Source organism: Ciona intestinalis, chromosome 9 (assembly GCF_000224145.3).
Source record: "Ciona intestinalis chromosome 9, KH, whole genome shotgun sequence".
NCBI classification, from domain to species: Eukaryota; Metazoa; Chordata; class Ascidiacea; order Phlebobranchia; family Cionidae; genus Ciona; species Ciona intestinalis.
The window spans coordinates 773,570-797,633 of record NC_020174.2 but is presented as its reverse complement, the minus strand read 5'-3'; the positions used below and the strand labels follow the sequence as shown (position 1 = coordinate 797,633).

The window sequence follows — 24,064 nt, the reverse complement described above, 5'->3', positions numbered from 1 at the left end:
CAACTTTCAAATCAGTTTTTTGAATTTCACGGTGTTTGAGCTGGATATCTTTGGTTATACAGAACCGATTAAAACAAGTAAGGTGTCGTTGGAATTAGAAAAACACACTCTATCGATTAAAGCGAAGTACATTTGGGGTGTGTTTAGTTGGAGCAATGTCCGTTAAGTGTCTTGCCCAGACACATACCCGATCAGTGTTAGTACCGCTACCGAGCACCGAACCGGGGACACTTTGGTTTCGATGCAGGCGCCTGAACCACTGAGCCACGGCGCCGGACTAAAAGTAGCATACACGGTACAAACTGATGTATATGAATGTATAGTCTGTAATATCCATACTGATGTTTTGTATATGTGATTGTGAATGTTTTATAAACCAAAATTTGCTAAACTTTTTAATGCAAGAGTATGTATGGCTATATATTTTAACCATATATATTATGATAATGCTTTGAAATATTGCCACATTACAGCAGTGGACAGTGTTATGCGCTGTTCAAATATTATGGACAGTTATAAGTGTTTGTGAGTGTCCATGTTATTTACCTTATCCACTGCTGTGATATTCTGTGTTTTAAACAAGTCAGTTTGAATAGCTTTTAGCACAAACTTACTGAAGTGCTCTTGTAATGTTACATTGAATTGTTTCCACTTATCAAGTGATTGAGATTAATATGGTGCTTACAATTAAATTAGATCTGCTTTTTAATGGCCATGGAATATGTGATTTAATTAGGGGGAAGGTTTTTCGTATTTCGGCGACCAAAAAGTTGTTGAATGTACAATTTGTGCATGCAAGAACAGTGGTAGTGGTATATGTTATAATGAAGTACGTATATATAGCTATTACTGTGTTAGGAAAGGTTTGTAATTGCAAAGCAGTGTGAAGATAGTTAGTTAGTAGTAAACAATATTATTTAGGATGAAGATTTTCATTTTGTTGCAATCATACAGTATAAAAAAAACAGAACTTAAATATTTTGTTAAACACACCTTCATAGTGAGATTTTAGGACTAAATACAGTTACAATAAATTTTGGGCAGGTATGAGTTGTATGATTAAATATTTAAATACAGACTTCAAAAAGTTTCAGAGTTTAAATGTAAGTTTAGTTATTAAACCACAATGGCGCCTTGCATACAATTGCATCGGTTTCTTGCCCTGCAAGATAAAGAACGAACCCATATTTTTACGTTTATCGTTGAAAACCCGCAAGAAATCTCAAGTTTTGACGTTCGTTCGCGCGAGTTTCACTTTGCTGGACATCGGTGGTACGTTTATACTGGGAAACCTAATAATGAATATTTCAGGTGAGTTAAACAAACAGTTCTCCATTTGTAATAAGAGTATCTGTTTGGAATTTATATAAGAAATTGTAGAGAAAATGCTTTTTTAGTAATTTTATTATTTTTTTAACAAAACAAGTTTTGGTATTTGTTTTTTTTTTTAATTTAAATTGTGAACTTTGTGTAAAATACCATTATCAACACAAATACACAATTTAATACTTATGTGGACATTTAAATATAAATCTAATATTAAGACAGAAATGCGCAAGTAAATCCCCTTTTTCTTCCAGTTTCTATCTCCGCATAGTAAATCTTGGCAAAGAGGTTCGGGTACACACCGTGTATTCGTTCAACGTTGTTAATCTTGTCAACCATCAGAATAATTATTCATACCATAGCCCACCTAGTGGTCGGATGTTCTCACGTGACGAGGATGCTTTATCGTGGGGGTGGAAGGAATTTATCAGGAGGGAGGTGGGTTGAAGTGGTTGTGTTGGTTTATAATATGCTTAGAAGATATAGTGTATTTTGAACTGCAAAAAACTGTCTTTCTATTGACTGTTGTAAATAGAATGAGTTTTTCTATGAAGCTGAATTTCTAAAATCCATGTTTATGTTTCTTTGTATGTGGCAGCATAAAAAGATGTGGGTGTCTGGTATATATTAAGTCACACATACTACACTCTCAAGGTAACATGTGTATAAAAGTTAGCATTTCCAAACTTGGAACTTGTGCGGAACCAACCATGCTTGTGCAAACAGTTTGATTATCCTTTTATGCTAGTCTGACCAAAACATGTTTTCAGTATTTTCCAAACTTGACGCAAGTCCAAACAGTTGCAAACCTGGTACAATGTATAAAGAGACACCCATGTTATTACCTTAAAATGGCCACATATTTCTTAGTGTATACAATTGGGTAAAAAATGCTTGTTTCTCCCTAGACTTTATTAAAACCCAACGGAGGTTTTATATTCGATAGCAACAAAGTGTTGGTTGAGCTTGAATGTAAAACTTACAAGACAGTATTTGAAGACACTGTGCAACTGCCGGTAGTTTCACCCGACCATCCATTTCCAATGGTCCATACATCACCATTTAGTGTGGGGGGGTTTGCATGGCAGGTAAGATGCAACTATCTATGCAGTGGCGTAGCTAGAGGGTGTTTAACAGGTTACAAGTCCTCTAAAATTAAAAAATTAAGAAAAAAATGTGTTGTTGGGCTGTAGAATTAACACGAAAAACTGACTTTTTTTATTACTAATATATAGTTATATTAGGTAAATATAAAGGGTTTTCGCTCTTAGGTAAAAAGAGGGACTTACAACCTTTTTTTGGTATAAATATAACATACACTTTGTATAAAAAATACCATTGTTTTTTAAAGCTAAGTAATTATATACCTTGTCAGATTCGTATTTTTCCTGATGGTCCAGATGAAGAAAACAAAGGGAACGTTGCGTTATTCTTGCACTGTACAACTTCTAACCATCTTGCTAAAGTGAGGGCAAGGTTTCTTATTGAGGGGCAGGTGGGTGGGATCTTTTATATTAATAATATTGTATATTATTTATTCCACTTTTAAAGTTAACTCTTTTTATATACTTGACCTGAGTGTGTTTTGACCCAAAGGTTTATATGTCTGTCACTGTAACAGAATAGTTGGGGTGTTTTCCTTTAGCCAAAAGGTTACGGATTAAGACTTGGTACCACTACCATTATTGGCCTTTGTGTCCTTGAGCAAAACACTTAATGGTAATTCCAACCCAGTGGTCACTATTGGGGTTGTCCAAATTATCAGCCATACAGAAAAACATTCACCCACAAATATAAATATGTGGTAACTCGTCAGCGGACACAAAGTGTATGAAACAGAACACCCATGTGTTATAACGACTCTCAATGCCCCACCATGAAAAGATAACACTCACCTTTTCACACCCAGCCCTCCCCTGTAGTGTACGAACACACCTTCTCAGCGAACTGCATTAGTGAGATGCCAAGCGGTGTAGCTTTCCCTAATAAAGGAGAATTCATTAATTCATTGAAGGAAAACAAATTAAAAGTTGGGATTGAGTTCCAATCTGTTATTGAGGTAAACGGGAATATTTCTTTTATAGTGAATCTTGCATTAAAACATGTTTTATTGTTGTATTAATGTTATAATCGCAACATATTTTAAATTTTTTTGCTGAATTTGTTTTTATTATTCAATGTACTTTTATAAGGTTATTAAAGTATTATTATACTAACTTGGACCACAACTGTTTTTTGCATGGTTTTATACAAAGTTTATCTAACTTCCCCACTTATATTAACAGAGGGTTTTAAACATTTTTTCCAGGATAGTTTTTCCCATCATTATATCAATTTCAAGCATCTTTAGGTCTTGTATATCTTTACTAAACTAACAGCAAAATTCCAACTCATGTTAATTTATTTTAATTCTTAAATAAATAGCACCGTAGACTTTAAGGTAACGGCATTAATAAACAATTTGATTAAACTAACACTACCACCAACCCAACAACAATATAAATTGCGTTTTAATGCAAAATTGATGTTCTATGTATTATTCTACCATAACTAACCAACACAAGCCCCACCCAGGTAAATGAGGTTCATGTCACGTTATCGGAACCCAACTCCTACCCCACTGTATGCGTCACACCATTCGAAGATCTAAATGGATGTCCATGGGTGTTGAAGACATTGCAAGCTTCTAAACTTAAACTAAAGATGGATCAGAACGATAAAACTACATCCGGTAAAGTGTTTAACATTTCAGCATTTGGGTTTATGTTTTTGTGATTATTTAGTAAGGTGTATTTAATGTATTGCATGTACTCTGTCCTTTAGACAAACATAAAAACAGCCCCTTCCTCTGTTTTGCAACGTTTAGGTCTTATAAACCCACATCAGGTAAAGTGTATAACATTTCATATGTATTTATGTTTTTGTGATTATTATCAAAAATGTATTAAATAGAATAGTTTACCCTGGTCTTACATGACCACAAAAGCAGCTCCTTATTCTGTTTTGTGTTTTGGGGGGGTGTGTTTTATAAAACTATCGGGTATATATCGGGTATAATACTTTAACATTTATTTTTTTTCCAATTATTTAGTGAAGTGTATTATATAGTGTAATGCACACTAGTCTTACATATCAATAAAATCAAACCCTTATTTTTATGCAAGGGTAAGAAAAACTACATGAGATTAAATGCTTTGACGTTTCATGCATTAAATTTATGTTCTGTTTGTTTAGTCCTGGTACTACATAGGGATAATGGGAAACTCTGACATGAACTCAAAATGTTCTAGTGTTGGCCCATTGCCTCAAACCACAGTGTACCACCAGAAGCCCATGACATGTCACTGCACCTTACATATGATATTAACTATATACATGTTCGGGTTTTAGGTTTAATGGAGTTTTACCATCGCCACATAATGTGGAACGCCACCCTCATATGCCCGGCATCTGAAGATGTTTCAATGAATGTTCCTCTCAATCCTAAGGGACCTTTAATTGGATATTTTGGTGAGAATTGGTCCGACGCTGATGTTATTAAGTCGGACCTTGCAGTAGAAGATCTTGCGTTGACAGACAACCCGTACAGAACGGACGTTGATGATGGATATGACAGGTTAGTTTGGTTTGCTTAATGTTAAATATGGCTGCAGTTGGTTATAGTGTTTTGGGGCATTACAGGCTGTGATTTAGTATGGAAGTAGAAAAAAACGGCGGCAGTTTAATTTGTTGGGGGCGAACATGACATTAGGTCCCGAAAATCTTAGGTTGTCAGCTTACCTGAAATTGTTTAGGTTTTGTCTTATACTAATGGTTGCCCAATCTTTCCCCTCCCCAAAGCTGTAAGTTAAGCTCTTGGACAACCAAGCTGTTTTTCTGTTTTCCCTTTACATAGTAGATAGTAGTAGGTGACCCATGGCTACTAGTTAAACTCTAACCCAGTGCTCTTCAACCGGTGTGCATGGTGCACCCTAGGGTGCATCAAAATATGCCAGGGGTGCACCAGTACAAAAGTGTATACAAGGGTGCATCACAAACTTCAACAATTTTCAGCAATAATACTCATTTCTGAATTTTTACAAATTTAGCCATTTTTCTACAGTTTTTTTTATATGAATTCTATATCTTGCATCACAGGGAATTGCGAAACGTCATTAGTTTTACGTTAAAGCAATCAGGGGTGCATAAGTTTGTCGCAACAACTTTAGGGGTTCACCAACCCAAAAAAGGTTGAAGAGCACTGGTCTAACCTGTTTAGCCATAAGTGTAGACATACTATATTTTTACTATATGTTGCTAATTGCATATTCACATAGCCCTTATAATAAGAGATATTTATGTTTTCAATCTCCAGATATTCTTATGTTTCCATCCATGTTGAAATTGTATCGAACCACCTCTTGTATAAAACACCAGCACCTTCACCTACAGGGGATAGGGAGAGGAAGTTGTTGTATAATGCAAGGTAGGGGTTTAACATATAGTAGGTTGGGGGAAGATGGGACACGTATTCATTCTATTTTCTCGTCTCATTTAGTAATAATCAAAGAACATTCAAAGAATTATAAAACCATATGCGCACGACCCCTTCCATTGGCCGTTGTTAATTGTTTAAAACACGATCAGGATATTTGGATATTATGTGCTAAAGGTATCCCGTCTTCCCCCATTCTACTATATATAATGAACATGTAAAGTACAAAAAAAATATTTCGTAGACCAATGACTTGGTATCGTGTTGAAATAGCTAAAAATTTGGTCTTGCTACCAGAACATCACCGACAAAGTTACATACGTGGTAATTTGTAAGCAGGCATGGGGTGTATGAAATAGAACACCCATGTTATTACGACGGTCGTTTTCCTGCCACGCTAGAATATATAAGTTACATTCGTTCATATTGATTTTTTATTTCTTTTATAGAAAGGACCGATCCCAAATCTACAGTCGATACCAAGAACTACTGAAACAAAAAGTTACTTTGGAAAGCAAGTGTCAAAACCTCACAAGGGAACGAACGCGTCTGATTGGTCCAGAATCGGCCAATGACAGCTTTAGTCAGATTGTTCCGGGATTTTCAAAATTTTTATTTGACGTCATGAACGACTTGGCTGAGAGAGGGTCTTCGAAAAGTAAGTATTTATATTTTATGTTTATAATTAATATTATAGTTTTTTTAGTTACATAATTTGTTGGTTCCATAACTTTTTAATTACATAATTTTTTTGGTCACACAACTTTTATGTTCAGTTTATGTATAACCCATTCAGTGACCACTGTGTTAGAGCAATGTCTGTAGGTGTATTGTCCAGGGACACATACGTCATCATTATATTATTACGATAACATTATGTTTTTATATTGATCTAACTTCGTTATATTCAGGTAAATGGCAAATAGAGCAACGATCAGGACGACCGTATCGACCTTTACCCCAACCAACGGAGAATGAAAGAATAAAAAAGTTTACAAAGTACAGAGAAGACTTTAGTTTGTAAGAAAAACTTTCTGTTGTTTGTATTGATATGGCTATTGTATTGGATGCATTGGTTTGGGTATTTTGGGTATTTGGGTTAGATGCTTTTTGTAAGCTTATGTTTACCATTGCTGTGGCTCAATGGTTATAGCACCCTGCCTCTTAAGCAAAGGATATTGGGTTCGAAGCTCGGCGCTGCACCCATTATGTGCATGTGTGTTCATATGCAAGACACTTAACAGTAATTGCTTCAACTCAGTGGTCACTTATGGGTGTATAAATAATTACCTACAAGGCTACACACATGGTAACTTGTAAGTGGCCACGAGGTATATTAAACAGAACACCCGTGTTATAACTTTGTATATACTGTGTACATTGTTACTGTACAATCCCTGCACTTTCCCCATACTATTGCATCATGATTACATCACAATGCTATTATTACATCACAGGTTATTATCTGAAGCAAGACCCGACCCATCTGAACTAGCAACTGCTCATAAAGAAATAGATCAACTTAAAACAACTCTGTCCAAGTTTATTGAAGCAAAATCAGCAATAAGAGTCACCAATATGATAGTGGCAGGTGGGATAATATAAGTTTATACTTATTACTTTAAAGCTTGATCAGTATTGCACATAAATACTTAAAATTTCTTTAGAAAACCTTTCAATGCCTTTAAACTGATACATTTTCTTTCACTGTTGTAGCCGATTAATGTTGTAGCCAATTTGTTATACTAAGATAATACATTACTGCAGCTTCAACAACCTTCTCCTTACTGTAACATTTAGAGATATATGCAATATTCTAAACTAACAATTTATTAAATGTTTATGCTTAGATGGATTCAAACCAATTATCTCAATGCATTTTCCCACCCCAGGATCCCTTGGTACGAACACATTATGCAGCAACAGATGGGACGTTGACTTTGTTCTTATGACACCAGACCTGCCATACAATGGTCATATAATGTGGATGCCCTCATTTGTAGTTGCTTTGTGTAGAATGTTGGTGGATGGGGCAGAAGAAGGAAAACTGGAAGGTTGTACCGATTTTGTTTACAGGTAAATTCCAGCAATGTACATTTTTTATCCTTTAAAAAACTCATTTCCGGTATTAAAAATGAAATCTTAATGTTAAAGTTGTTACATATTGAGATTTGGTTTGGTTATATAAATATTGTGCAGTTTCAAAGAATGAGCTGGGCCATTACTCCAACACCCATGTAAAAGGTAATAAACGCGGAAAAAATCACTCTTTTATTTATAAACAGTTTGCTTAACAAAATCATCTATATTTTTGTATACCATCTTTTCATATTCAAAGGCTTTAAAAAATTACTTAAATTTTACTTCTATAGTATTTCTGAATTTTTTTGTATTATCCCATACCCTTTTTAAATATTTCAGCTCGTATGCCGTACAGTTCATATTCAAAGGCAAAATCGAGGTTGATTTAATGACAAGTTACGATTGGCAACAAACTGGTGATAATGGATTCGATTCGTTGTATGATGAGTTGCTACGACAACGAACATCCGAGAATCTTACCTGGTTTTGCCCGGCAGCTGCTGAACGACAAATAATGTTTATCGAAGAACAACCTGATCAGGTTAGGGTTATTTTGTTATTTTGTGTTGAAAGTTTTGAAACTGACCAGAAACTTTGAAACTTTGTTATTTTGTGTTGAAAGTTTTAAACTAACCAGAAAATCTGCTGTTTTTGTACCTAGTTTTGACTTATTTTAAATTGACTACTGTTAATCTAATTTGATCATGAAAAATAAACTTTTTTTAAGCTTTTTTGGAGGTTAAAGATTAGGATTTTTATCTAGTAGTCCTTATTTTATTTCACGTTTTTAACGTTATATGCAAAACGTTTACTCTTTCCCAACAACAGGTAAAAGACTTGATCAAGGTTGTGAAATATTGGCGCAATGCTGCAGATTGGAATGAGAAAAGATGGCGACCATCATCGTATCTCTTATCTTTGCTGCTTATACGAGCATATGAGAACGCTTGTCATATTATTGAGGGAAGTTTACCAAGTAACAGGACGGTGCTAAAGTGTTTTGTTAAACTGGTGCTTTCAACTGCAAACAGCAAGTAATGAGTTCTTTAATGTGTGAAATAATTTGAAATGAGTAATATGTAAAATTGTATGTGGAAATTAGAAAATTAATCCGTGATATTTACAAAAGATAATACAGTACTGTGGGGTAAGATGGATACTGTTAACATGCAATATCGCATATTTCCTAATCGTATTTTTCACAATCAACAATGTCCTTGTAAAAAGCCGTGAGAATACAGTTAAATAAGTCTCTTTAAATACTTTGCTACTACCAATTGGGACAATAAAGTAAAATAAAACATGGATCATCTTACCCCAACCTCTCTTTAAATACTTTGCTACTACCAATTGGGACCATTAAGTAAAATAAAACATGGATCATCTTACCCCAACCTCTCTTTAAATACTTTGCTACTACCAATTGGGACAATAAAGTAAAATAAAACATGGATCATCTTACCCCAACCTACTAATCGTTTTTCACAATCAACAATGCCCTTGTAAAAAGCCGTGAGAATACTTTGCTATCAGAAAACTTACAACTTGTACTATGTGAAATTATATTAACAATTTAGAAAAAAAGTAATATGTTAAAAATTTATGTAAAAATACTCCAAACATTTATCTTTTACAGGCCAGCTCCTGTCCGTATCTCCTGGAGCAGATTCTACGAACCCAAGGATTACAATATTGAATACAGCAGCTCAGGAAACACTGAGTGCCCGCCCATCATACAGGACCCTGCCAACCCTGCAAATAATGTGGCAGAACGTCCTGTATCGTGGCATCCATTTCGTCAAATGTTGGAAGTTTGGGCTCATGATCTTGGGATGATGGAAGAGGGGACTTTGCTGCCGATAACAACTGGAAGAAGATGAAATATTTTTTATGAAAAAACTTGTTTTGTTTTAGTTGTGAAAAATACAACTTTTTGTTGTTTTCTTTGCGATTTTTTTCTTAACACATTGGATGTAGTGCTTTTTTGATTATCTGTACATGGTTTAATTAGAATTATACATTCTATACGGATGAGGATCTAATACAGTATAACACGCTAGGCATCCTATATGCTGTTTATTTTTGCCTGCAAATTGTGTTTACATTGTTTAGAAAAATGGTTATTAGAATGTTATTTTAGTTTCTCTCTATGTGAATATAAAATAAACTGGTGATCGCCTTGCACATGCGTCTTTGAACAAAAATATTGTATTTTTTATTTTTAATATTTATCAATCTAAAGCTGTTTTTGCAGTTTATTCTTTAAACCTACGTTTTGACTTTTTTTTGAGTCAATTTTGTGGAAGTAAACTGAAACTTGCTACTGCATATTTTTATATAAATTTATTTTATAAATATATATACAATTTTTTTGTCAATATTTTTCAAATTGACATTTCAGGTTCGTAAAAATCCTTTTCAGGTTTTTACTTTGCTTGTTAATTACATCAACAACACTTTGTTAAATACCGAACCATCTAACCTCTCCTTACCCCGCCTCTAGCTAACTTGTGCCAACCATGATGATGGAGTAACACAAGCCATCGTACAATGTAGTGATTGTGGCAACTTATGTTCAGAATGCGACCGATATTTACATTTACATCGTCGCACACAAGATCACCAGAGACAGGTAAGCATTGCTTTTCTTAGAGAACAGATTCTTTTTACAAATGTTTTATCTTTTTTTAAAAGGTATAAAAAGTGGGTTTACTTTTTTTTAGAGTGATTCTTTTGTTTCCAAAAACAGGTGTTTTTTAACATCACCAGACATAATTTTTTTTATTTATAACTCTTTAATGAAAATAAGGTAAAAAACAACTATTTATAAATGAATTCTTCCAAGGGTAAAAGTTTAAAATTCTTTTTTTCATCTGATAACCATAGCATCATCACATATACATACTCGCTAAATTACAGTGATGAAATATAAAAATATTCCTTGTTCCTCCAGGTATTCAAGGAGGAAGAGGAATCGATCCGCGTTGATCTTCACGAAGGATGCGGGAGAATCAAACTCTTCTGGTTGATGGCACTCGCTGATTCAAACACGATGAAGGCAATCGTGGAATTTAAAGGAAGAACACCAGGTTTGTGAGGTTTGGTATTTTAACTGCTGGTAAATAAATTGTTGGGTTTTTATATATACAGATTTATATACAGAATATACAGATTTGTTGGTTTGAATATATAAGCTGTTGCTGCCGGGTTAATGTTGCAGTTGGCACTTTGCATTATACAACTTTATTATAGACCTAAAAATGTCCGAAAAAAAATTCAAAAATGAATGTAAGTTTTTTAGTTCATATGGTTATAGGGAATTGTTACGGCTTTGAAAGTTTAAGGTTTAAACAAAAATTTGTGCATTGCTGGGATAATGACTGATTATCGTCAGTATAGAGCGTGCATTTCTAACTCCCTTATTTTAACCAAACTGGACCAGGATGTTCATATTTTTAACCAATGTAACATCTCATTAATCTACAGGTCAGCGACAACCAGCAAGCACAGGTGTTTGTAGATTCTGTGGCAGCACATCAGATAGTGGTCAACTTGCCATTAACAATGTTTGCCTGGATGAAGCTTGTCAAAGCCACGCTGCTATGGTGGGCTGTTGTTTCTTTACCTTATATTTTAATTTATATTGGCCTGCCTGTAAGATGGATACCAGTGACATATAATATCCCATATTTCCTAATCGTATTTTTAGCAATTAACCAACCCTTTTTTAAAGTTCTGAGAATAAGGGTAATATATAATTCTTTGAATATTCTTTGTTTGCAACCAAATGTGGCGATAAATGAGATTGCATGTCCCATCTTGCCCCAACCTATTATAAAATATGAATCATCTTACCCCAGCCTATTATATTCTATAAATTTGTCTCACCTTATAGTATACTATAACATCCACATAAGCATTCAACCATTACACTAAATATACAGGCAATACACAGGCATTTAGTGACGATATAATGAAAACACAGCTATATATATAAACCCTACAAGCATTTAACCATTACACTAAATATACAGGCTTGCTCTAAGAGTCATAGTTGTGGTCATATGTGTGGTGGTGTTCGTGATGAAGAAACATGTTTACCATGTTTACATACTTCATGTACACCTTCACTTAAACAAGATGGTGATGATATGTGTATGGTGTGTTTTACTGATGAACTATCTGCAGCACCAGCTATACAGGTTATCTAACAAAACAATGTTTATAACTGTATCTCGTTTCATGGTTTAGTTTATACGCTCATAACTGTACATTTTGAGATTCACTTATATTTTGCAGTTATAGTTACCGTTGTTGCCCACTATATTCTATTCTACAAGGGTGAGGTCCTACAGCATAGCGCGCTGTACGGCTGTGGGACCTAAGAATTAGTCAAGAGTTAGCCCATTACCTTAACACTCATATTGTAATTTTTGCCTATTATCTAACATATTTTCAAATTTTCTTGCTGTTTTGACATTTTATCCTAGTTTGATTCATGTTAAATCAAAGTCAACTAATAAAACCATAAATTAGACAAAGTTGACCAATAAAACCATAAATTGGATAAACAGTCTGTAGCTGCAAAACGTCTGTCAAATCTGTTAAAGGGTTATTTATGATTTCAACTATACTCTTCATTCCAGTTGGAATGTGGTCATATATTTCATTATCATTGTTGTGAGATGCAACTTAAGAAACAATGGGCAGGACCAAGGATTACATTTGGTTTCATGTTGTGTTCAATTTGTAAGGTGAGAGCAGAGTTTTGGTTGCTATATATCGATCAATCATTATATTTGACCAATTTTGGCTCTAAAATATAACTAAATGTCTTTTCTGGTGTACTTATGTATTATGTTATCTCTGGTAACAGCCACAGTAGAATAATCACTATAAAAAGAATCACTCACAAAGTTATGTCAGAACCTGTAAGCCGTCATGAGGTGTGTAAAACAAAACACTTGTGTTAAAAGGACTTCTGTTACCCCTTGGTGTATCAATTTAAAACCTCTTTTGTGGCATGTCTATCTTATGCTCAAAGTTTTGTAATATGTACACGCTGCATTAAGCTAACAATCTGTATTTGGGATTCTATCTATTTTTCCACAGACTGAAATAAAGCATTCGTCTTTGGCAAAATACCTGAATAAAATAGAAGACTTGATGAGCCAAGTTAAACGTAAAGCTTTGCAACGATTAGAATATGAAGGATTGAACGAATGTGAATCTATTACTGCTGTTGGGGGAAGATTTTACCAAAATCCCACTGGATTTGCATTGAATAAATATGCATATTACATGTGCTATAAATGCAATAAGGTAAGAGCTGCTAATCAAATTAAAAACTCATGGTAGGGCATGCCTGGCATTACTTATAAGTAAAGTGTACCAGGCTTTTATCTATAAAGATTCTGTAATTATATTAGGCTCAGAAACATACCAATTTAAAGTTAACAATAGCTAAGCACCAGCCAGCTTCAATTTGTCTGAATACTATTTATCTTTTTCTTTATGTATAAAATTGTAAGCATAAAATGCCAGATTAACTTGAGTTTTAACCAGTTGCCTTAAACGAAGTTTAAATATCTGACACAACCAAAGTTTTTTTCTGACAAAAAAAATAAATTTTCTGACACCACACAATCCATGCAGGCATATTATGGAGGTGAGGTCCGTTGTGATGCAGAAGCAGGCGTGGAGGATTTATTCGATCCCAAGGAACTCATCTGTGGGGCTTGCTCTGATGTTGCATGCGCTCAAATTTGCCCAAAACATGGAACAGATTTTCTTGAGTATAAAGTGAGTGGTGACTGGTAATATTTTCATGAGAATATGTACACTTTTCTTTGGTTGTGTTCGGATTATAAGTTAATTTAAATAATAAAGAATAAAATAATATTGCAGTCTAGGATTACATTCAAACAAAATATTTATTAAGCTTCTGAATTGTTGTTTTATGGTATATTTGATTAATTGCTACAATGTGCTTTCTAAACTTCCCTACAAATGCAACTGCAACATTATTTTTACAGTGTCGTTACTGCTGTTCCGTAGCCGTCTATTTCTGTTTTGGTACAACGCATTTCTGCCAGCCCTGTCATGATGATTTCCAGCGTATCACTGCCCTACAAAAATCTGCTTTGCCACATTGCCCTGCTGGACAAAAAGCCCAACAGTTAGAGGGAAAGGAATGTCCGTTGCATGTGGAGCATCCACCCACAGGGGAGGAGTTTGCATTAGGTTGTGGTGTGTGTAGAAATGCCCATACATTCTGATAGGTTTCCAAGCATGCATGTCAAGTTCCGGTGTTGTAACTGCTTACTCGTCGCTTTTTGTTGCAAAATTATGAATCCAAGTTAGATAATCCAACAACGGCAATTTTAAGACTTAAAATCAACAATTCTTTTTTTGTATTTCGATAAAAGAATGTTACACTGAATTTCATGGTATAGTAAAAATAAATATATAAAAACAAACAAAGTTATGTATTAAACAATTAGAATACAGGATACTCCAATAACCTAAAAAAACACTCTTCTGGCATAAAAATTAACGAGATTTTATTAAAATCAATATTTTATAAGCTGTTTGGCAGAACTTTAGCAGAGTTAACTGCCAGAAGATTAATTTTCACAAATCTATTCTAATTTTTCTGCCAAAAGATCAGTTCTTGTTTCCCGTAGAAAAAATAATATACAATATATAAATAACATTTCATTGCGAATATATTTGATTACAGAATCAATCATATTTCATTTCAATAATAAGTCAAATGCTGTTTTCCATCAGTTCCCAGCCTGTTGTATCATTTACTTCATTTTGTGAAGAAAACTTTATCTTTTTGTGCTTTCCTACGGCAATCTCTTCTAAAGACGTTTTCAGCTTCTGTTTGAATTGGTGGCTACTGTTAGAAGACATAAGTGTCATGCACGTCTCATTGAATGTACCATTGGTACTGTGGCATATGATGTCGAAAAGTGAATTAACAGTGTTTTCCACTGAAAGTGTTTTTCTTCTTTTCCTTTTCAGTTCTTTCCCACAAATCCAGGTCTTTTCTAAAGCACTCTGAAACGACTGGACGAAAGCTGTTTCGTTTTCAAGCAAGATTTCATTCAAGTTATCATGAAAAATATTTGAATTTTTAAGTTTTTTAGGCAACTGCACTTCTGGAGAGATTGCCTTTATCATAACAATGACCGTCACTTCAATTCGATTTGCGTTAGCAGATACAAGCTCCCATTTGCCATGAGGTTCAAGTAACGACACGTCTGTATGTGGTATATGCTTCACAATTTCAATGTCGTATTCGTCCCAATTAATACGCCGTACGATTTTATCAAGAGCACCGTGAACTACAGCATTGCGCCATACTGGTATATTATATGGGCCATATAGTATTACGGAAAGGCTTTCGAGAGAACTTGTTTTGTTAACTGATACAGCTAGATCAAGTTTCCAGTTCATATGGTTATAAGAAAGTGTTACGCCTTTTGAAGGTTTAAAATTCAAACTGATATCGTGTGAATTACTGGAATAATGATCGATTGACGTCAGTATCGGGCGTGTACATATTGTTTCAGTTTGCTCGTTCGGTAAAGCGAACGTCGTAGAATAATAAGTTTCGTCGTCGAGAATATGGAATGACAGACGACATGTTTTGTGAAAGACATTGTACAAGTGGTGTAAATAATTCCTCAAAGCCAGGCTAATTTGGGTGTACGTAGATTCTATGGTTATGAATCGGTAATGTATACTGCTGGACCTAATTTCTTCGACAGGTCGTGTAACTATATAGTATTCGCTTTCACTTTGACAGAAAAGAGATTCGGTAATACAATTTTCAAATGCGTCATTCCTAAAAATACTAAAGGCAGGTGTGTCAGAATATTTCCGTTGATATTCAAAACTTGTCGCAACTAGGTTGCGCTCTCCGCTTATAATTGCTTCAAGAGGCGGACAAGAACAAGAACTGAGGTTGAACCGTGCTTCGTATTCAAATAAAGCACCGATCTCTAACTTCTTTTCCACTGTTACTGTTATATCTCCTGAAACATCGCCTAAAAACAGCAGTTTTAATATTTTTGCAACGGAAAGCAGAACGATCTCACGGTCCGATACTTCGGAGGTATTTGACAAAATTTTAGAATCGACAAGTTTCTGTATTTTCGTTGTTTCGCCCATGATCAACAGAAAAGTTTCGAAACAGCAACGGTCAGAAACAATTTTTCCACATACAAGAATTTGAACACTTTCCCGCGTGACGTCACAAATTTTCTTTAAACAATATATAGGTGCAATTTTTAAAATAAATATATTTCAATTTTTGCTAAAATTATAGTAAATAAAATAAAAATATAAAAAAATAATAAATTCCTATTTAAAATAGGTAAAAAATGATGCCGCAAATATCATTTGTGGAAACACTGCTTTGCAACTCAAGCATGACGATGTTTTTGTCTCCACGTGGTTTTGCGCTATTTTGTTATTTATGGTTCATTGCATTTTCGTAAGTGTTTTCATTGGTTAATGCGATATGAGCTTTGTACAAGCAAATTTTCAAGAGTGCAAGTCAGTTCCTGAAACTTTGCAATGGCATATCGCAGGGGAACCTGAAAAACACACTCTCTGTAGCAATGGGTATGCATATTGACATTTTTATAGTCCAATTAGTTAAACAATTCCTGTAATATTTTGCAGCCAAGCTAGCAAGACAGCTGTAAATACATAAACTTATCGCGTTTGCCACACTATATATTAACATCTTGTTTGAATACTGTCTTCTAGGTTTAATATTTGCATTAAATTATTATTTAAATATTGACAAATGAGGTCTGTAACCTCATACCCAGAACTATATATTCAAGACTTAATTAAAGTTAAATAAAAAAGGATAACCCTAATTGGTTGGCCAAATTAGTGTGTACAACTCATTCTTCTGTCTTTTTGAAAAATACTGAGTAATCTGGCTTTATTATTCAGAGAAAAACTGACCATATTCCAAGTCTTGTATGACTAAATTAAATTTCTTTCTGGCGCCGTAGCACAATTGGTTAGCGCGCCTGCCTTTAACCCAGAGGTAATGTGTTCAAGGCTCATCGGTGCAGCCTGCAACCCTATTGGAGAGTATGTGTCCTTGAGCAAGCCCCTAACAGCAATTACTCCAACCCAGTGGTCACTAAAGGTGTTGTCCAAAATTTTAGCCAAACAAAAAATAAAGAAATTTCCCCCAAAAATAATCACCCACAAAGTAACTCATAAACTGACACGAGGCATATAAAATAGTACACCCGTGTTATAACGACTGCCGTTCTCAGGCCACACAAGGATAAAGTAAGTTACATTTATTAATTCTTTGTGTTAAAGGTTGGCTGTGGTTCCTGGTTTTGAAACTGACTTTTGGAAAAACACATATTATGATCCAGTGCTTCGGGCTCATAGTGGAAATGTTCTTGGATTGGAAACCGAAGAAAAAATGTTCCTTGCTGAAACACAATTTTCATTTGACCCAAAGGTTGGTTTTGGTTTGTGTGGTTTGCTGTGGCACTTGTTTATAACACACAACTATGAACTGCACCAAGGCACCTCTTTCACATTATGCGACACACAACATTAATGTTGAATGTATGTCTATGGTCTTTTATGGAACTGTGTATCGAATGCGTTCATGGCGGTGTAAATAGGTTGTTGTTGTCTACTCTTTATCTGTAGGTAATGACATGAGATATGTTCTGTACCATGCTGTAATATAACTTGATGTTGTGTGAACCGACAAAGATATGTTGTACCATAAGTAGGTATATTGTATTTGTATATTGTCAGTTGTTTAGTAATTGGTCAGACACATGGACTAGATTCCAAAATATGTTGTGCAGATGAAATTTGACCAAGCTGGTATCTTTATTGGCCAAGATGAAAAGACTTGGTTGAAAGCTGGTGTTGAATATGTAGATGGCAAAGCTTGGCAAAGTGTTGTTACTACTAGGGATGAGTTCTCTGATTGGTCAAAATCCACCGAGTCTTGGCCAGTAGGAAAAGATATCTATCTTCGTGTGTATAGGTTTGTGAAGTTGTATCTTCAGCATGCATTAATATCTGTTTATATTCTCCAGTTCATTTCATAACAACAGTTGATTCAGTAAAGACTGTTTATTATTCTGTAACCTAATTATAGCAATTGTGTAATGGAACTCGTAATTTTCTATTTCTGTCTGCCATGTGTTTAAATTAATTTGGCTTTCATGCATGTCTAGATGTAGTTAAATATTGCAGTTTCAAATCAGAGTTTGTACATTAGCTTTAAACGGTGTTATTTTAGGCAAGGAACCAGTTATGTGGTTGAAGTTAGCCAGGACGGCATCGACTACAAATTTGTTCGTATCTCTCACATGCCTACTAATGGCAAGGTGTTGGTCGGTATAATGGCGTGCCGACCATCCAAAAATGATGGTTCACAAACCAGTAAAGATCTCGCTGTTACATTCCGTTATTTCAGTTTGGAAGAGAATAAGGGCTATCATCATAATGCTGAATGAGAGTAGTTGTGTAATTAAAACTATTTGATTTAACTAACTCACTAATTATGCAGTAAACCTTTCATATACTTTGTTATGTAATCATAGTGTACTAATCCCCTAATTTAGAACTTTAGGCTTAAGTTCAGTAATTAGTATTTCACAGCAATAGTTACTAGTTAGTGTTTGTTTTTATAGCTTACACGAATGATTTCTTTTGTGCTGAAGTGGTGCTTGAATTGCTATGGAAATATTTCTATAATTAACCACTAATGTCATAATCTCCAATTTCTGTTTGTGTTTCAGTATATGTAATTAACAGTAATTAAAACAAAACATGTTTACATGGAACATATAATGAACTTTTAATGTGCATATTTCGACTTTGTTTAGTTAGTGGTATTTTTAAACTTTGTCCGTATCACGCCATGTGAAAGTCCCTTGTGTGGAATAAATGTATCCAAGCATCTAGTACCATTATTGTTGGTACGTGGCGTAAGTTGGGAAGTAGAATTAATGATATTTGCCTCATGCTTATAATGAAATCTATTATATTAAACTGCCTTGTATGTTGTGCAAATAGATAAAAGTTTCTAATTTTATCTCCACTGTTGTTTTGATGAAATACAACATAGAAAGCCAAATTTTACAGTTTTTACAGTTTATTGCTGAACAAAAATTCATTCTGAAGCTCTTGTTTAATGTTAAAGATTTAAGTGCTTTAAATAATGTAAAAAAATATCAATAAGAATTAAAAATGATTTGCTGTAATAAAAAAATAAAGTAAAAATATTAATATAAAAAAAAGTTGGCAGTTATATAAAAATTATTAAAATCTTAAGTGTTGTCCATTACATCTGTATCATATTATACACAGCATCACAGTGGGAAAATTATACATATAAAACATAGAGCACAGATATGCATTGAAAATAAAGTTGCTGAAAATATGATTGAAAGGTGGTAGCACTAAGATTAACATTTCACCAAGTTTTTGTGCAGTAACCCTCAGTTCTTATAACTAAGTCTGCTCGCCCGTTATTTGGGGGTTGTATTTCTTCATATGTTGGAACATAATCTTCAAGTTCACCGTTGTGTTTTGGAATTTTTGAACGCTTAATATGGTATAATACAAATATTACGGCTGCAGCAAAAAAAAGCAAAACAGTGCTGCCTCCAGCTATGTAGGGGTGGGGGAGACTTCGGTTGATGGATGGTGCAGTTAAGGGTATAGGGGAACCACCACAGAAGTGGTGAGAATAGTTCTTACTGCAGGCGGTTTGAAGTGTATATTGACAATGCAAGTCAACTTCCATAAGTGATTTCCCTTCATGTTGGCTATTACAGTCTATTCGAAACTTTGTGTGCCATCTTTGTATTTTGATGAGTGGTTCTGTCTGTAGGTACTCCAAGAACGACTGTAATATAATATGATGTCTGTTAATTACCCACATAGTTATGATTTAGTATTTCTGCTAATGCTTGGGTTTGGTGCTGGAGGATTGTTTACTTCGTACAAGAAAATGAAAAAAATATACATATGGTAGAGGAGTATCAGTTTTGGGAAAATAATGTATTATTTTTGCTGCTTATTTTAAAAAGCCTAATTTGTTAGTGCAATTTTGAGCATAAATGATGTATTTAGAGATAATTATTACTTGAAAATGTTTCAATTCTTGGTTGCATTGCCAGTCGTTGCCCGTTGTAAGCGCTAATGACGTAACAGAGCCTGCTAACTCTCCATTGTTGACCACGTTCTCGAACCATTCGGGGTGTGGCTTTGTTAACTTATTCATTCGAATGTCAAACGACACTAATTGGCTGTGAAATTGTGCAAACATGTGTTACCGTAATTATAGAGGTACAACATAATTGCAAGGTAACCTGGGGGTAAGATGGGGTAGTGTTGGCACCCAAATCCCATATTTCCGAAAAGTGTTTTGTTTAATTAATAACGTTATTTAAAAGTCGTTAGAAAATAATTATTTATTTCTGTAAATCTAATTTGTTTACTACCAAATGTGAATAGAAGGGAGAATGAAAACATTTACCATCTTACCCCACCTTACTATATTGACTCTAGGCTTTTATATATGTTTGTGGGCGTTGATAGGCAAATAAAAATGCGACCAATGGGTGACGAGTTTAGCTCGCGTGTCAAACAACGTAATAAAATCAGTTAGCTACGACATTGTGTATATGTTTCTAGGCTGTTACACGTTTATGACTTGACCTTGATCAAAATTAATATAATTCGTTATACTGTGTAACTGCTTTGCTTTGTGTGCAGCTGGTGCAAACCCCACGTTAATTTGATACCATGTTGCTCTGCATTTCATTAATTATTGGCAACCTAGCTATCGTATAGGACTATCCGTCAACAAACTTGACACAGAAAATGTGTGTTTTAAGCACACTATACACGCAACAAGTCTCAAAGTAAATATTTTGAACGCGCATCCAAAGGGCGGGATTTCCGAGTAAAGGCAATTAAATCCAGTACAGACTAAATTTATTTGCATAAAAAAACTAAAAATATTAGCTCAACAAAGCAACTAAATCTAATGGTTTTAATGTGCCTCGCAAAAACTACCGACCCTTTATTTCGGCAAGCTTAAGATAAGTATTGACCCTGACGTTCATAATGGACTCCAGCCCTGCATATAAACATACTTACCATAATTCAAATACGATGTTTTTGTCCATCGTGGTGAGATAGTTCCTGCTTAAGTTTAGATCCATTAGTTGCCTGCATTGGATGAATGCATCGTAGTCCACTGTTGTAATTTCATTGTTACTAAGGTCCAGCTTTCTGCAGATACATAATATTTGCAGAGGTATATTTGCACTAGTGAACATTTACATATGCGTGGCGCCAGGGTTGGCTCATAAAACGATAGGTAAACTAATATATAAAAAGTGGGGAATTACGGCACATGTTTTGGTCCAGAGTAGGCCTATAACCAAAACATGCACGTTTCGAAAGTTATTAACTACTTTCTGTGCAATATATAGATGCTTTTTACAATTACCCTTTCGACTTACAAATTACAACATTGACGTAGTTTCTTGTATCATCGGAAAACATATGTAGGTTTTATTCACTCTGCCAATATAAATACCATCTCACCTACCAATATAATAACCCATATTTCATGATCGTATTTTTATTAAGTATACCAACGCTCGCTTAGACTCGTGAAGATACGGTTATATAATTCTATAAATATTCTTTGTTTACCACCGAATAAACAGTAAAAGAGAATGAAAACATGAGTCATCTTACCCCAACCTACTACTATACCAATGTACTCACTGTATGTTTGGCATGTTTAATCTTTTCCATCGTGTGAGTTTATTTCCTCGTAGTCTCAAACTCAGCATGTTTTCATGATCTGCCGTCCACTCTGCCAGGTTATTCCCCGCTAGGTTAAGCACCGAGAGTGTGGTCATGTAAGTGACGTCGATCCTTACGAGTTGGTTATCACTTAAGTTTAGTGTGTCCAGGTTTACTGTAGGTTTAAATATGCCGTCTGGTAGCCAGGTAATGTTATTTCCAGCCAAGTCTAACAGCGTAAGGTTGCTCAAACCTGTTAATACAAATAGCAAGGTTTGATTTAGTGAAGTAAAGTATTGTAAAGGTATTAAGCAATTCGTTTATAAGTATTCCCATGATAACAAGCTAAAAATGCAGTAACCCAGATGCGAACACCTCTGAACCAGGGAATTCTCGATGTGCGAGTTGTCAACAATACAGGAATAAAAAACAATCGCTAAGTTACATGCGTAGTAACTCGTTACCGGGCACGAGGTGTTAAAAACGTTACATCTTGTATAACGACTGTCGTTTCCACGCGAGGATGAATAAGTCACTTATAGCCCTTCTATTTCAAGTATATTCGCGTTGGGTACATTGGGTACATATTATAGAGGAACCAATAACATTAATTACTTCTGTGTGCCATAGTGTCGCACAATATCTTTCGAAACTTGGCATATATAAACACGAAACTTTACTAATACTTCTGCTTCCCTACCTTCGAAAGCGCCATCGTCTACTGTATGTATATTGTTGTGGTTTAACAGAATGGTTCTCAATTTTGTATTGAAGTAAAAGATTCGGCTTTCGATGCGAGTGATGTAATTGTATTCGACGTTAAACCTTTCGATTTCAGTGTATTCTTTCAATTCTTCTGCAAAATATTCGCAATAAAGCAAACCTATGCATTTCTATTAGACATCTACTAGCAAATATATTATCCAAAAGATAAAATTGACCACAAGAGTTGCATAATCCTTGTTGTATTCCGAATAGCATTTGTTTACATCAAAGTTTCAAGACATTGAAATATACCCTATACTATATATATTCGTGTTTGGTAACCTATATACAATGGGACGTATTGGCATAATAAGCCATTGTATTATACAGGGTATTGTTCGGCATTGGGTCATATCAGCCTTACATTCAAGGTCTTCCAGCCTACAATAACGCCGTAGTATCTCACTGATATAGAATAAAACACTATGTGTAGTGTTGATAAACTTACCTGCATTTATTCTTTTAACGCAACAATCGAATGCCCCCAATGTGTTCGAAGACCTAGGGCACCCAACGTAGGGAATAGAAGTTATATAACTCTTGAAGAACTTATTACAGTGATCAACTGTTTCCTCTATTCTATCATTCGCCTCACTGACTGATAGTTTTTGACAAGTTCGCTCTGCATCTCCAACTTTAAATGTATCTGCTGACCAATGTACAAAGCTGATAATGACAATGAAGCGAAATCGGTTGCAAAACATGCGCGATTGCAGTTGGCACAAAAGCGCAACGACTAGCATTGTGGATTACATTAAAATGCTTGTTTTGAGTTTTTCAGTTTTCGTAAGACAGTTTTGTTTTTTTCAGTCTTCGTAAAACGGTTCACAACATTCGGAATGTTCACAACAGATACGCGCTTCGCTAATATACGCTTGGATGGAAGACATGAGTCCCACCCTTTCTCTAATCCGCTTTCAGTCACCTGAAACTTGAGTCTCGCATGGCACATGTTTACGTGATTCTTTATTAATTTTTCAACGGCTTAGTTCATATTGTTGTGGCTGGATGCTTTCATATCGGATATTAACTTTGCGAGTGTTGTGTTTTTTTCATCTAATACGGGGCGGGTTAAGTGTGTGTTTATATATCCCGAGAACTAAATTGTAAAATACATACCAAATCATATATAGTTAGGTTGGGGAAGATGGGACACTTTTATCACATAATATTTAAATATTCTGATCGTGTTTTAAACCATTAACAACGGTTTATGGAAGTCGTGAAAACATAGTTTTATAATTTGTTGAATTTTCTTTGATTTCTACTAAATAAGACAAAAAAAGAGAATAAACATATGTCCCATCTTCCCCCGCCTTACTATATGCTTATTGCTCCTTTATCATGCCTCTTCTACTAACCAAGCCACACATTGGCCTCGAATTTCTTCACCTTCGAGAATGCATAAAAAGTAAAGTAATATAGTAGGTTGGGGTAAGATGGTCCACGCTTTCATTCTCTTTTTACTGGAAACAAAGAATATTTACAGAATTTTATAACCGTACGTAACCGCGCGACTCTAAATACCCAATTAGGATTTATACGAAGTTATTTGCGGTATCCATC

At 34.8% G+C, this 24,064-nt stretch overlaps 4 protein-coding genes across 5 annotated transcripts in view; 3 read left to right on the top strand and 1 right to left on the bottom strand.

Annotated features, from left to right (window-relative positions):
• Positions 1 to 14,365, top strand: part of LOC100183875 (E3 ubiquitin-protein ligase MYCBP2) — a 53,608-nt gene extending 39,243 nt beyond the window's left edge. The window contains exons 69-76 of the mRNA XM_026835847.1: positions 10,386 to 10,514; positions 10,836 to 10,971; positions 11,369 to 11,487; positions 11,917 to 12,084; positions 12,529 to 12,636; positions 12,995 to 13,204; positions 13,538 to 13,684; positions 13,918 to 14,365. Of these exons, the coding sequence (XP_026691648.1) occupies positions 10,386 to 10,514; positions 10,836 to 10,971; positions 11,369 to 11,487; positions 11,917 to 12,084; positions 12,529 to 12,636; positions 12,995 to 13,204; positions 13,538 to 13,684; positions 13,918 to 14,160 (1,260 nt within the window). The 3' untranslated portion in view covers positions 14,161 to 14,365. The remainder of the gene's footprint in view (positions 1 to 10,385; positions 10,515 to 10,835; positions 10,972 to 11,368; positions 11,488 to 11,916; positions 12,085 to 12,528; positions 12,637 to 12,994; positions 13,205 to 13,537; positions 13,685 to 13,917) is intronic.
• Positions 6,374 to 9,958, top strand: LOC113474517 (2'-5'-oligoadenylate synthase 2-like). Its single transcript, XM_026835910.1, has 7 exons — positions 6,374 to 6,458; positions 6,712 to 6,820; positions 7,258 to 7,391; positions 7,693 to 7,876; positions 8,222 to 8,423; positions 8,711 to 8,916; positions 9,519 to 9,958. The coding sequence occupies exons 1-7, from the start codon at positions 6,425 to 6,427 to the stop codon at positions 9,760 to 9,762; spliced, it is 1,113 nt and encodes a 370-aa protein (XP_026691711.1). The 5' UTR covers positions 6,374 to 6,424; the 3' UTR covers positions 9,763 to 9,958.
• Positions 14,366 to 16,357: 1,992 nt separating the features above from the next.
• LOC100178356 (regulation of enolase protein 1-like) lies at positions 16,358 to 18,870 on the top strand. The gene is made up of 4 exons (XM_002119652.5): positions 16,358 to 16,522; positions 17,249 to 17,396; positions 17,758 to 17,942; positions 18,201 to 18,870. Exons 1-4 carry the CDS (start codon positions 16,419 to 16,421, stop codon positions 18,415 to 18,417), a joined length of 654 nt encoding a protein of 217 aa, XP_002119688.1. The 5' UTR covers positions 16,358 to 16,418; the 3' UTR covers positions 18,418 to 18,870.
• A 174-nt stretch (positions 18,871 to 19,044) lies between these two features.
• Positions 19,045 to 23,654, bottom strand: LOC100180723 (leucine-rich repeat-containing protein 15-like). 2 transcript variants are annotated; one of them, XM_026835901.1, is made up of 6 exons: positions 22,947 to 23,654; positions 22,434 to 22,586; positions 21,713 to 21,986; positions 21,074 to 21,208; positions 20,055 to 20,217; positions 19,045 to 19,814 (listed from the first exon to the last, which is right to left on the bottom strand). In XM_026835901.1, exons 1-6 carry the CDS (start codon positions 23,239 to 23,241, stop codon positions 19,380 to 19,382), a joined length of 1,455 nt encoding a protein of 484 aa, XP_026691702.1. In that variant the 5' UTR covers positions 23,242 to 23,654; the 3' UTR covers positions 19,045 to 19,379. The 2 variants fall into 2 exon arrangements, with proteins under 2 accessions (XP_026691702.1, XP_002119224.1); XM_002119188.5 differs by having other exon boundaries at positions 22,434 to 22,589; positions 22,947 to 23,653.
• Positions 23,655 to 24,064: the final 410 nt, after the last annotated feature.

Coding starts and splice junctions, on each gene's coding strand:
- LOC113474517 (XM_026835910.1), top strand. CDS start 6,425: ATGAACGACTTGGCTGAGAGAGGGTCTTCGAAAA. Junction 8,424..8,710: donor TCGAAGAACAACCTGATCAG/GTTAGGGTTATT, acceptor TCCCAACAACAG/GTAAAAGACTTGATCAAGGT. Junction 8,917..9,518: donor CTTTCAACTGCAAACAGCAA/GTAATGAGTTCT, acceptor TATCTTTTACAG/GCCAGCTCCTGTCCGTATCT.
- LOC100178356 (XM_002119652.5), top strand. CDS start 16,419: ATGAGCTTTGTACAAGCAAATTTTCAAGAGTGCAAGTCAGTTCCTGAA. Junction 16,523..17,248: donor CACACTCTCTGTAGCAATGG/GTATGCATATTG, acceptor TTTGTGTTAAAG/GTTGGCTGTGGTTCCTGGTT. Junction 17,397..17,757: donor AATTTTCATTTGACCCAAAG/GTTGGTTTTGGT, acceptor TATGTTGTGCAG/ATGAAATTTGACCAAGCTGG.
- LOC100180723 (XM_002119188.5), bottom strand. CDS start 23,241: ATGCTAGTCGTTGCGCTTTTGTGCCAACTGCAATCGCGCATGTTTTGC. Junction 22,590..22,946: donor CGTTAAAAGAATAAATGCAG/GTAAGTTTATCA, acceptor AATATTTTGCAG/AAGAATTGAAAGAATACACT. Junction 20,218..21,073: donor AACATCGTATTTGAATTATG/GTAAGTATGTTT, acceptor ACAATTTCACAG/CCAATTAGTGTCGTTTGACA.